Source organism: Hyla sarda, chromosome 7 (assembly GCF_029499605.1).
Source record: "Hyla sarda isolate aHylSar1 chromosome 7, aHylSar1.hap1, whole genome shotgun sequence".
Taxonomy (NCBI): Eukaryota; Metazoa; Chordata; class Amphibia; order Anura; family Hylidae; genus Hyla; species Hyla sarda.
Genome location: NC_079195.1, coordinates 25,160,036 through 25,174,083, shown reverse-complemented (window position 1 = coordinate 25,174,083; position 14,048 = coordinate 25,160,036). Strand labels below are relative to the sequence as shown.

Sequence of the window (14,048 nt, the reverse complement as noted above, 5' to 3'; positions counted from 1 at the left end):
ATATGATATAACCCTATGGGAAGTTTTTTGTAAAGAGCTGCCCATAATTTCTATTATAGTGCTCCCCCAGTCCCCACAATAATATGTTGTGGTACAAAAACAGTAGCTTTTAAAAATTTTGCATTTACATTTTCTTTTTAAATTTAACTAAAATTTGATCTTTATATATCATAGTTTATGTTAGTGAGTTATTAAAGTTTTTAGGATCCAGGAATATGGCAACATATATCAGGGTAGCTTGGTGCAATAACTTTAAGAAGATGTTATCATTATTTTATGTTTATTCACCAAATGAAGCCACAAGAACATAGACGTTCCCCTTAACTTGGGTCAAGTCAACCAGGGTGCCTCCAGCTGTTGCAAAACTACAACTCCCAGCATGCCTGGGCAGTCAAAAGCTTTCTGAAAGTTATAGTTTTGCAAACAGGGTGCCTCAAGCTGTTGCAGAACTACAAATCCCAGCATGCCTGGACAGCCATTGGCTGTCTGGTCAAGCTGAGAGTTGTAGTTTTGCAACAGCTGGAGGAACCCTGGTTGGGAAATACTGATTTAGAGAATAAAATAACAACCCCCATGGATGATATATGTTCAGTTCAGCAGAACCAAATAGGGTCCTGGTTATGGATCTTAACAGGTTAATAAAAATTAAGAAATATTGTGCCCATCTGATTTTGAATCCAGCAGATTTCTTTCTATTTTTTCTTTTTTGTCCAGATATTTAAATTTTTTTTTAAAAAACTTTTATTATTACCTAAATTATTTATTAAATAACCACACAAACAAATAAACATATACGCACTCACCGCCGTAAATAATATTATTAATTATTTAAAAAAATCACTATTTTGAATATGGTCCCCTGACTTTTTATTAAAATCTATTGTTAAATCGTTCAAGCCTAATTTTTAAAAAATAATGTATTTTAACTCAAACCATACATTTGCAAAAAAATTTGCAAATAATATCAAAATAAAATTGGGAGCATTATTAAAACTCATGGCAATATATGTATTTTTTTTCTTACATTTTTTCTGCATTTTTATCCTCAACTATATTTGGATGAAGCTGCTGAAATGATATTTAAAAAATAAATAATAACTTAAAAAAAAATATATACTTTCAATCAACCCATATATGTACAAATATTAAATTTTGTTTACTAACGTTGCATTAGATAAAAATGTTTTAAAGAGCATGAGAATTTTTAAAACTCGTGATAATATTTATTTTTTTAAACATTTTCTTGAAGCAGTTATATTCGGCTGAAATTAGGTGGATGCACTTAAAATACTAAAATACAGGGAAATTTAACATTGAAAATACAAATTATTTTTAAAAGAGAAGTTGAATGATTAAAAAATTATTTTTTTTTGTTTTTTGCACTTACCCAACACAGTCAGAACTGTACCACTTCCAAAATACTGTCTTTCGGCATTCACAGTTGAAAACTGCAGTACTAAATCGTCTTTATAACTATCCAGGCGCTCGATCTACTAATATCTTTACAAATTCTTAAAATTTAGGAAACTGAGTTCCAAGGATCTGTCTCGAGATTTATTTGAATCCTTTATACTGATAGAAAAAACTTCTATCCCAAATCTGATATCATGGCTATATGGTAGTATAACTGAGACATAAAGTGTTATCACTTACCGAGCACCGATAATACCGTACCCCCTCCAAACTCTAGCTTGGCAGCAGAGTTCACAGCCACACAACGTTGTATAAAAACGTACTCAATTTGATAAACTTACCTAAAACACTGAGAACCGTTCCGCTTCCAAAGTAAGCGACAGAATTTCCTGCACAGTAGACGAATCCCACAAAAAAACATCTTCAAATCCAAAAAGGACCATCCTGGGGAACTGCTTGAATGTTTTTGAATTTTTTGGACCCTTTGTCACTTCTAGGCTAAGGTCTATCCCGTTTTATAATCTTTTTCCTTATTGCCTGCTCCCACCACCTCTGTAGGACAACCATTGGGCTGTTCCTCAAGGACAATTCGAGACCCTCATTTGAGCTGAAGACCCTACAACCTGGAAAAGTTTGAGACTTTTTGTCTCTTTGACCGGGGATGGAGGCATGCTGGGTGTTTGTAGACATTTTGAAGCATGGACCGGTCCCATCTATGGAAATTTGGTCATACCCCAGGAGAGGGTTTTTGTAAAGCACCTGTATTAATTTGAATCATGGTGCCCCCACTGCTCACAATGTTGTAGTCTATGACAAATAATAATTCCCTAGTTCCTGTATAGACATATTCGATTCCATGTGAGTTCTATTAAGTTATTTTTTCATATGCTGATATTTGTGTATTTTTTTTTATCTTTATGAACATATTTCAACACTTGGAATGGGAATAGGGCTAACTCGGTCACATACAAATGTAGCAGAGTTGAGTTTGTTGTTTTAGCTTATCTAGCATGCATTAGTTTTGCATTGTAGGAATAATTCTCCTAAAGTAAGCCAGATTCACACAACAATAGTATGGTCCTATTTTATGGTCTGCTTTATGACCATAACGCCCCGACCCCCATAGTTCTACCGAATTGACTTTAGATCATTATGGAAGTCTATGGTATTATGGTTTGTAATATGGACCTTATATTATGACTACTTTATTTATAAGAAAAAATGGCTTAATATAAAAACAGATTTATGAAACTTTTTAAAACTCACTGGAATATATTTTGTTTATCGCTATTTAAAAAAATATATATATCTTAAATATTTGGATGAAATCTGCCGAAATGTGTTGGACATTTATGAACTAAAATACACTGAAATTAAAAAAGAGAGGTTGCACAATTTAAATAGATTTTGGGTGTTTTTTACACTTACCCAACACAGCCAGAACTGTACCACTTCCAAAATACTGTCTTTCGCTAGTCACAGCTGTAAACCACTATACTAAATCTTTCCTCTATCCATCCAGGCACTTGAATCTACTAATATCTTGACCATTTCTTAAAACTATACCCAAAATTTAGAAAACTGAGTTGCCAGAGTCTCTCTTAAGAATCAATATTTATTAAAGTTAACCCATTATATTTATAAAGATAACTTCTATCCCACATCTGATATCACTATCACTTATATAATGGTGACATAAAGCGATATCACTTACCGAGCACTGATAATACCGTACCCCCTCCAAACTCAACCTTGGCACCAGTGGTCACAGCCACACAACATTGTATAAAAACTGACTTGATTCACTAAACTTACCCAAAACACTGAGAATTGTTCCACTTCCAAAGTAAGCAGCAGAACTTCCTACACAGTAGAAGACCCCACTAACAAAACACCCCCAAAATCCAAAAAGAATCATCCTTGGAATCTTGGGAAATGTTATTGATCTTTTTGTGGCATTACCCATTTCTAGACTAAGTTCTATCTGAGTTTATAGTCTAGCTCCTTGTCCCATTCTCTCACCGTTCCTATAGGACAACCGTTTGGGTTGTTCCTTGAGGATAATCTGAGACCCTCATTTGAGCTGAAGACCCTACAACGAAGATGAGATGTCATTCATGGTCAATGAAACCTTTTAAAGAGGCCATGTTGGGTGTTCATTGACATTTTAAAGCATGGGCCAGTCCCTTCTTTCAGAATTTGGACAAAGCCCAAGACAGGGTTTTTGTAAAGCGCCTACATTAGTTTGAATCATGGTGCTCCCACTGCTCACAATGTTATAGTCTGTTACAAAAAGTATTTCCTAGTTGCTGGTATGAGCACATTCAGTTCTAAAATGCATTCTATTAAGTTATTTTTTATTTGCTGATATTTGGAATTTTAGACATTTTTTTCAATTGTATGAACAGAATTTAAACACATGGGCTTAACTCGAGTTAGGGTTATCTTTGTTATATACAGATGAGGCAGAGTTGATCACGTTATTTAACTCTTTGGGGTTATGTCCTTTGTACATTGTAGCAGTAGCCCCATTTTGCCAAATTTATCTATGGTATTTATTGCATATTCCGGTTTTCTACATTATATGTTTCAGACTTTATTAAAGGGGTGGTCTGGTAAAAAACAAGTTATACCCCTATCCACAGGATAGGGACAAGAATCTAATCACGGGGGGTCCAACCTCAATGTCCCCCCGAAATCTTCTGAACGGGACTCGGCTCTCTGAAAGGCAGCATGCCCTCCCTTCAGAGAGCCGGGTCCCATTCAGAAGATTGCGAGGGGCCAGATCTCACTGTATTCATTCCCTAGGAAAGCTCTGAAAGCTCCGAAGAGACCTATACCAAACCATGTTGTATGTAGTAGTAACAATGGCACATTATCCAGCTAAACTTACTTAAAAAAAAAATAAAGGGCTTTTTATTTAATAAACAAAATGTATAATTATTTCACATGACTTTGTCTATTAAAACTTTGTAAAATGTCATAGATGTTACATGGTTATTTCAAAAATAATCTATTTAATAGATTTGTAGTTAAATTTTAATTTGTGAATTTCTGCAAATTTTAACATTATTTTCTATTTCCTTATGGCCCTTTGGCTATCTGACCCATGGTTACTTTTGATCGTAAAGTCATTGATCTCAGTCCTACTGCTTAAGCCATTATTACATATTTCTAATTAACAATTATAGTTCTAATTTTTAATTCTACCCCAAAATTAGTATATCGATTGTTAAATTGAATAACTTACCCAGGATTGTTAGGATGGTCCCACTTCCAAAATATTGTCTTTCATTTCCGCTCACAGCCAGAAATGATGATACTAAATCCTACTCCTATAGCTGCCACCAATTCTCCCCCATGGAAAAGGCCTTAATGACAATACATAAAAATGCACCGATCCTTGCAAATGCTCAACCCCCTCTATACTAAGGCTTACCAATTAATCATATGATTGACTAATAATAGATACTATATTGGACTCTGTAGAGAGAGGACTTTATACAGTGCCTATGTGAGGTATATTTTGTGGTATAGAGTTTATTAACCGTTTGTGACCACAGACTATTCTAACAAGAACATCTGCTACATGCCAGTTTACATCCCTTACTCCTTTATTCCCCATCTAATGTATCCCCGAAGTCACGTACCCACCTAACAAATGTATTATGGTCCCACTATAAAAGAACACAACAGAGACACCTCCTGCTCAACATAAAGACCTAAATACCAAAAGATACTTCCCCAACGTGTGCACAGCCTTTTCAGTGTAACTATATTGCCAACTTAAACGAGAAGTCTCATGTAGGGCAATTTATTGTCTATCCAACAGGGTTCTCCTGTACGCAAAAAGCGATGGTCAACTAGTGCCCTCCATTCATCTCTATGGGAGAGCTGGAGATACTCAAGTACAGCGGCATACAGGAGATGGTGCAGGCCCCACCGGTTGGACCCCCCTTGATCAGACACTTATCCTTTCGAAAGGGGATACATTGTTCTACATGAGACTTCTTCTTAAATTTTTGACCAGGTCATTTTAAGTTCTTCATGGAATGTTATAAAAAAAATTAATAATTCTGCCCTATAAATAAGTGACCTGAGCTTCTTCTCTATTGAACCTCATGGGCGTGTTTGGGTTTGGCTTATATCTGGTTATTGTGTTGGAACTTTAGGTTGACCATATGACCGTGTCTATAAAGTATACGATGAGCAACAGAAATACCGAGAGGCCACTTACCGCATAAGGTTCTTCACTTTATTTTAATCTTCGTGCATAAAAAACGCCAGCAAGGCAGGACAAGATGCCGGGAAGGCGCTGCAGCGCCTTCCCGGCATCTTGTACTGCCTTGCAGGCGTTTTTTATGCACAAAGATTAAAGTAAAGTGAAGCACATTATGCGGTAAGTGGCCTCTCGTTATTTCTTTTGCTCATGTTATGGACTTACCTGTTAATCTCTAGAGATTGAGCACCACCGTTATCTGCTTTTTTTTCATCCATTGCATTTTTCGTGACCGTAGCAGTATATCAGAGGTGTTATAGTTTGGTTGTGCCAACTCCTGTATCTACCATATATCTACCATTTAAACAGGAACACCACAGTCTTCCAGCCATAATTCCTGAAGCTTAAGGAACCTCATAGATTCCTACACTGATGCAATGTTATGACTTAAAACCAAGTCCTATCTTCTAGATATAGATGTAAGCTCTATTCATATAAGGTGTCATGAAATAAACAACTAATACTTTCCTAAAATGTCATAGACATGTTGAGTAAAATACACTCACCCAGTACAAACAGAATAGTCCCAGCTCCAAAATACTGTCTGTCTCCGGTGTTCACAGCAGCCTACCTCTGTATAAAATCCAGAAGCTTCCTCCCAGGTGCAAAGACTAGAAAGCATTGAAATCCTGATAGTAACCACATGCTGAGTACAACTTCTGCTTGTCGTATACTTACATTTCCCACCACTAAACCAACATTGACCAGGCATTTGTAGACAATAAGATGAAATAACAAATCTATGGGGATTTGTAGATCCATAATATGTCTACAACACACTTTATTAGGCTACAATGTCAAAATACCCAACTATATTAACAGTCTTTGGATGGTTTTGGTCTCCAGAACCATTGGTTCTTCTCACCTGAACCTTGATCACCTTTCACCTTCTATGATCATGTACATTTGGTTGAGTAGAACTTTGAGGATGTTAAATATGGCCAAATTACAGCTGTTTTAGTGTCTATTTTTGGTAATTTGCCCTAGTCTACAAATTTTGAATGAAAATGGCTTTCCCGAATTTTTATGGCACCATGCGAAGAACTTATAAAATGGTCATGCCTTAAGAATGCTAATGGGATAAAGTTTCCTCAGATGTCCATTAACTCACTTTATGATATTCTTGACACTTCTGTCACACCTATTACCTAATCTTCGTTGGACCCATGTCTAGTTTTCATTTAAAAAAACAAAAAACAATTCTTTAATCAGACTCCATAAAATTCTCAAAAATCTAGATAAATCGAAGCCTTTAAGTCAATATTTATAGGTTACATATTGACTTACCTAATACATGCAGATAGGTCCCGCCACCAAAATACTGGGTGTTATAGGAACACATTGAAAAGAGCCAGCACCAAATCTGGAATAGGCTCCTTGATCCAACTGGACTATTTTTTTTATGTTTCTCATTTTTGTTTGTAGTGAATTTAAAACATTCTTTCTAGTCTATGTGGTCACATGTGCTTTTTGTGTTCTATACACCATACAGGCAAATTTTTAAGAAAAATTTGATGCATAAAACAGTGAAGAGGAACCAGACAGAATTGTCCATCAACATATGGATTTTTTCCCATGATGGACGTTGCTCACTGTCATGGATGAAATGTGAATGGATTATAAATGACCTAATATAGTCTCAGTACGGTTACTAAAACTTATCTAAAAGGCTTAAAAAATAGTACTCATTACAAAAATATACAGTACAGTACTTATTACAAAACATTTTTGGTTACATACCCATAAAATAAACTTTGGCTACACTGACAAAATGATATCCGTAACCCTTGTCTATTTTCTGTCTCGGGTCTCGGCACAAACTTTCGGCGATCCAGTACGGAGCCGGATGACCATACACAACTGATGCCCCAACTGATGGCAAAGTTTGTCAGTTGTGGCATGATCTGTCGCCCAGTTATTTCTGCAGATCCGATGGAGGAACATTGCAAGACGCATTACTCAATCTGGCAATCCGGCATACCTATTGAGATTCCAGATTAGTCTGAACTGTCACATTGAAGTGAATGGTATTAGTTCAATGGTCAGTTTTCCTCCGACAACAGAAGGAAACCGAGCTAGATCGCCAGATATTTGTGAAACCACCCTTACCGATGCTGACAACAAAGACAATTACACAATATCTTTCTACTTAGTTAAAAATGTGGCTTTATGGGCAAAAACAACTAATAAAGAATACTATATAGAATTATTTTATGGCAATTCCTTCCATCACACTTACCCAGTACAACCAGGCAGGTCCCAGGTCCAAAATATTGTACATTGCCATCACAGCAGTGCCTCATTGCATTAAAACCCTGGTCATTACTTTTGCTTTTAGCACCATTTCTGTCTTCTACATAGTGCACTCAAAAAACTCTTAAACTACTCTTTATACATAGAATACAGAATATTGTCTAGTCGTTACTTTTTTATAGCCCTACTTTATGGTATTTAGTCTATACTATCCTCCATTTTTTTTCCCTTTCAGTATTAACTCTACCGATCAGATTAAAACTGACTATTGATGTCTATTGGTCCTCTGACCTTCTGAAAGGACTTACCCAACACAGAAAGAACCGTTCCAGACCCAAAATCTTGTTTCCGATCGCTCACAGCTCATCATAACTGTATGGAAACTTCCATTTTAGAGACTGTCAAAATGTACCCCAAATTAGATGACCTTGAGGTATCACGGACCTTAAAAACTTTCCCAAGACACTGACTACAATCCCTGCTCCGAAGAATGCAACAGAGTTTGTCATAGAGACATGACCCTCTCTGCAAAAACTAACCTTGAGAGCAGCATACTCTTTTAAACCTACTTATGTTACAATCTACTTCTAGAGCAGTGGTCGCAAACGGTGGCCCTCTAGATGTGGCAAAACTTCAACTCTCAGCATGCCCGGACAGCCGTGGGCTTTCCGGGCATGCTGGGAGTTGAAGTTTTGCCACATCTAGAGGGCCACAGTTTGCAACCACTGCTCTAGACCTTTGTAGCCCATGTGGATGGTTATAAATTTTAACTCGATTTAACTTTTTTTGAGACCATCAAAACTCACCTAAAACACTGAGTACAGTTCCTGCTCCAAAGTAAGCAGCAGAGGTTGTCACAGAGACTCGACCCTCTTCGAAAACCTACCCTGAGAGCTTCACCATGGTTCTTACCTAAGACAATAAGGACTGTTCCTGCTCCAAATTCCACCTTCTGGGCATTCACAGCCAACCATGGCTGTATAAAAACTACGCACAAATGTAGACAGAATTCAGAACTCTACGAGACCATGAAAACTCACCTAAAACACTTAGAACTGTTCCGGATCCGAAGTAAGCAATAGTGTTTGTCACAGAGACAAAGCCTCCTCCTAAAACTTGCCCTTCCTATAGTTTGTTGGTCCTTAAGACTCTTTAACTCGGTGGATTGATTCTAACATCTTCTTGACTTCCAGCCGAACCTTCTTCTGGATCAAAATCATTCAACGTATCAAAAATTCACAACAAACCTATTTTGTTGTCCGGTTTTAAAATGCTTTTAAATACCTAATGCCAAGTGTAAAATGACTCACCTAAAACTGATAGGACCGTGCCTTCTCCGAAATACGCTTGATAGTTACACAGGGTTAATGGCCAATTCAAGAACTGAATAGTCATCAGGAGCCATCTGTGATACCTCAGGAGTCATCTGTGATACTTCAGGTGTGATGTGTGATACCTCAGGAGTCATTTGTGATACCTCAGGGGTCATCTGTGATACCTCAGGAGTCATCTGTGATACCTCAGGAGTCATCTGTGATACCTCAGGAGTCATCTGTGATACCTCAAGGGTCATCTGTGATACCTCAGGGGTCATCTGTGATACCTCAGGATTCCTCTGTGATACCTCAGGGGTCATCTGTGATACCTCAGGAGTCATCTGTGATACCTCAGGAGTCAGGGACGTGCACAAACATTTTGGAGGGCAGGGGCTGAACTGAATAAAATGCGCACTTCCCATAAATATTTATATAAATGTCCACATAATAATGCCAGACTGTCCAGCACTGCCCAGGGCACTTTTAAGAGTAACATCAAAAAGGGCAGGGGCTCAAGCCCCCTTTCTAGTCAACCTGTGCATGTCCCTGTTAGTAGTCATCTGTGATACCTCTAAATCAGTGGTCTCAAATTGTTGCCCTCTAGATGTTGCAAAACTTCAACTCCCAGCATGCCCGGACAGCCAACGGCTGTCCGAGCATGCTGGGAGTTGAAGTTTTGCAACATCTAGAGGGCCACAATTTGAGATCACTGCTTCTAAATGGACTTATACACTAAGATGTTTCGAGTCACAGAAATGAAGCCGTAGATTACAGTACAGTCATACAAACAGTCCATAAGAACCAAGATGGGGGCACTGCTTACCTAGGACATGGAGTACTGTCCCTTTTCCAAATACAGCAGCTCCATATGAGGTCACAAAGGCAAATCCAAGTGCAAGAACATCATCGAGTAGGACGTCTATCACTCCAATGTCCATCTACTCATCCAGGGAATCACTTCCACCATGATAATCCATCCAAATGTGTTGTTTAATAATAGAGGAACCCTTGAGACATATCTTCTATCAATCCTTCACTGCTTGAAGATTAGGTGTTTCCTTCACCCTCTGCATTCAGTATCTGAATCTCCTCCTCCAGCTCTCATTGCTTTTGAAGATCTCTTTGTGTTTTAGACCTCAGGATGACTTCTACTATTGCTTATTCTTCTTCATCCGAGCCTCTCCCTTCCACTTACTCCAACAGTTTCTTCCCATCTGTATTTATAATACTCATCAATATAATAACATCATAAGCTCACACAAGAAGAAACAAAAAAGACCACGGAGCACTCACCGATCACAATGCTGGCAGGATGGACTTCTTAATCCGAAGACCATATTGGTCCATGCAGGGAGGCGGCAGATGGATCCGGGGGGGGAGTTCAGACGCTGGGCCACGGACCGTATCACGCCACTAGGAGCTTCGTCAGCGGCCTGACGAAGCGCCTAGTGGCTTGATACGGTCCGTGGCACGGCGTCTGAACTCAATAGTGATGTACAGTAGGGGCCATATTCGAATTTGCAATATTTCGCAAATATATTGACGATTATTTGTCCTATGTTCACGAAATTTGCATATTCGCTATGTTCATTCACTTTTTTTTTCCATGCATAAATGCATGGATAATTTGTATAAAAATTTTCATGTGAAAAAACAAAGAAAAAAAAACATGCCATGTGAGAGACCAATATGATAGAATGCTATTCGCATTTAAAATTTGCATAAACATTTGCATATGAAAAAAAAACAAAAACAACGTGACAGACCCCTATTCGTCATTACGAATATATAGCACTATATTCTAAATATTCACGAAATCGCGAAGTGCCGATAAAAATTCACATTACGAATATTCATGCTCAACACTAGAACTCACCCCGGACCCATCTGCTGCTTCCCTGCATGGACCAATATGGTCTTCGGATTAAGAAGTCTGTCCCGCCAGCATTGTGATCTGTGAGCGCTCCGTGGTCTTTTTTAATTCTTCGGTGAGCTTATATTGCCTTATTTCTTTAGGCGTGTAGCGCCAACGTTGATCCAGCTGTCTCTGCACCTGCTTCCATGATACACACACTGGCATGACACATATGGACAGGAATAACGTAAGTGCCGACTGCTTTGATCTCTGAGGGAGTGAATATAATAACATCATTTATGATCTATTTGTTATTAGTGTTGGGCGCGAATATCCTCATTTCGAATTTTTATCGCGAATATAGCAAATTTGCGAATATTGCAAATATATTCCCTATTTATTTGAAATTACGAATATTCACTTTTTTCCGCATATGTGAATATTCTCATATTCCTTCTTTTCACTTGTGGGCCAACCAGAATGATGCAAATACACTTGTCAGAGGTTATCAACAACATCCCTAGCAACCAATAGTAAAGTTGCCCACCCCCTCACTGTTTTCTTCCTCGAATACGCAAATATGCGAATATAACGAATATGCGAAATTTGCGAATATAGGACAAATATTCGTCTATATATTCGTGAAATATCGCAGATTCGAATATGGCCAATGCTGCTCATCACTATTTGTTATTATTTTTATACTCATGCTTTTCAATCATTTCTTCTTTCCAATGATCTTCATCATTGGCTTCTTTACACAGCCTTACTATGGGTCCATGTCAGGGGTCAAGTCCTGCGAAAAAAAAGTGTGGGAACTCACCCAAGATTTCTACTCAAGGGCTGGTCCTGCTAATGGGAACAATGTTCCTGATGTGAGAAAAAGTGCAGGAACTCAGTTCCCATGCCTTCTTGCAGGACTTGAGCCCTGGTCCATGTACTAGGGTTCGGAGGCACAGAAATATTTTTTTTCCACTAGATTTCACATGATTCTAAAATAATAATGGTGTCATGATCCATCCTCCTATGCCAAATTACAGAAGTAGCTTTAGTACTAGAGTAAATTTTTCCAGTCTTCCATTGTTCCTATTATTCCTACTCATCTTAGCCTCCATGTAATTTAACTCCATGTTTTCCATCACCTTATGTTTCGGTATTTAGACTCTTCAGCACTTCTATTCGATTGCACATTGTTTCATATTACTTAGCTTAGTTCTCCTCATTACTTTTTTTTGTGTCTCAGATGGAATTTTCTATACATCTTGTCTCACTCATTTATCATTTTCCTCAATTTGTCTTTAGAGTTTTTACTTATGCGTCAATTGTTATTTCCTTTAAAGGGGTATTCTGGGCAAAAAACATTTTATTCCCTATCCAAAGGATAGGGGATAAGTTTTCTGACCACGGGGGGCCCACTTTTGAGACCCCCCGTCATCTCCCTGCAGCACCCACATTCTATGCGGGTGCTGAATCTCCAGTTTCGGAAACCCCCGGGTTTCCGGGACTGGGAACGTGACGTCACGCCACGTCCCCTCCATTCATGTCTATGGGAGGAAACCCGGACGTCTCAGAAACTGGAGTTTCACCACCCGCATAGAATGCGAGTGCTGCGGGGGCTCTCATCAGCAGGCCCCCGCAATTAGACATCTTATCCCCTATCCTTTAATGTGTCGCCATCTTGAAATCTACTTCTAAATGTTGCTTTGCCATTGGCCATAAAGACCCTCTCCTACTTTCAGACGTCATCTTTATTTTCTGTAAAGTGCATCAGTTGTGTATTGTCCAAACCAGATACAGTTGCAAGAAAAAGTATGTGAACCCTTTGAAATTATATGGATTTCTGCACAAATTGGTCATAAAATGTGATCTGATCTTTATCTAATTCACCGCAATAGACAATCGCAGTCTGCTTAAACTAATAATACAAAAAGAATTAAATGTTTCCATGTTTTTATTGAACCATGTAAACATTCACAGTGCAGGTGGAAAAAGTATGGTGTGTTCAATAAAAACATGGTAACATTTAATTATGTGTGTGTTATTAGTTTAAGAAGACTGTGATTGTCTATTGTTGTGACTTAGATGAAGATCAGATCATATTGTATGACCAATTTGTGCAGAAATCAATATAATTCCAAAGGGTTCACATACTTTTTCTTTCAACTTTATTTCTGCAGGTCAGAAGGGGGAATGTTCCCCCAATCCGGCCTTTCCCAACTGAGGTGCTGGATAATCTGAACTGTCCCATTAACATGAATAGAAGCAGTTTGATCATCAGTTTCCTTGGAACCCCGGACATATATGATGACATCCTTAGTATCTTTCTTCATTCCTTTCTATATTTCATAAGCTAATTCTGCCATCTATAGCCAATATATTTAACCCCTTAAGGACCGGGCCATTTTACACCTTAGGACCGGAGCGTTTTTTGCAATTCTGACCACTGTCACTTTAAACATTAATAACTCTGGAATGGTTTTTGTTATCATTCTGATTCCGAGATTGTTTTTTCGTGACATATTCTACTTTAACTTAGTGGTAAAATTTTACGGTAACTTGCATCCTTTCATGGTGAAAAATCCCAAAATTTTATAAAAAAAATGAAAATTTAGCATTTTTCTAACTTTGAAGCTCTCTGCTTGTAAGGAAAATGGATATTCAAAATAAAAAAAAAAATTTGGATCACATATACAATATGTCTACTTTATGTTTGCATCATAAAATTGATGAGTTTTTACTTTTAGATGACACCAGAGGACTTCAAAGTTCAGCAGCAATTTTCAAATTTTTCACAAAATTTTCAAACTCACTTTTTTTCAGTGACCAGTTCAGTTTTGAAGTGGATTTGAAGGGTCTTCATATTAGAAATACCCCACAAATGACCCCATTATAAAAACGACACCCCCCAAAGTATTCAAAATGACATTCAGTA

The 14,048-nt window shown here is 37.8% G+C and overlaps 1 gene segment (V, D, J or C); it reads right to left on the bottom strand.

The window, feature by feature from the left end:
• LOC130282417 (T-cell receptor beta-1 chain C region-like) overlaps window positions 1-10,295 on the bottom strand; it is a 28,125-nt gene extending 17,830 nt beyond the window's left edge. The window contains 1 exon segment of the C gene segment in view: window positions 10,085-10,295. Coding sequence covers window positions 10,085-10,199 — 115 coding nt within the window.
• Between the last annotated feature and the right edge of the window lie 3,753 nt (window positions 10,296-14,048).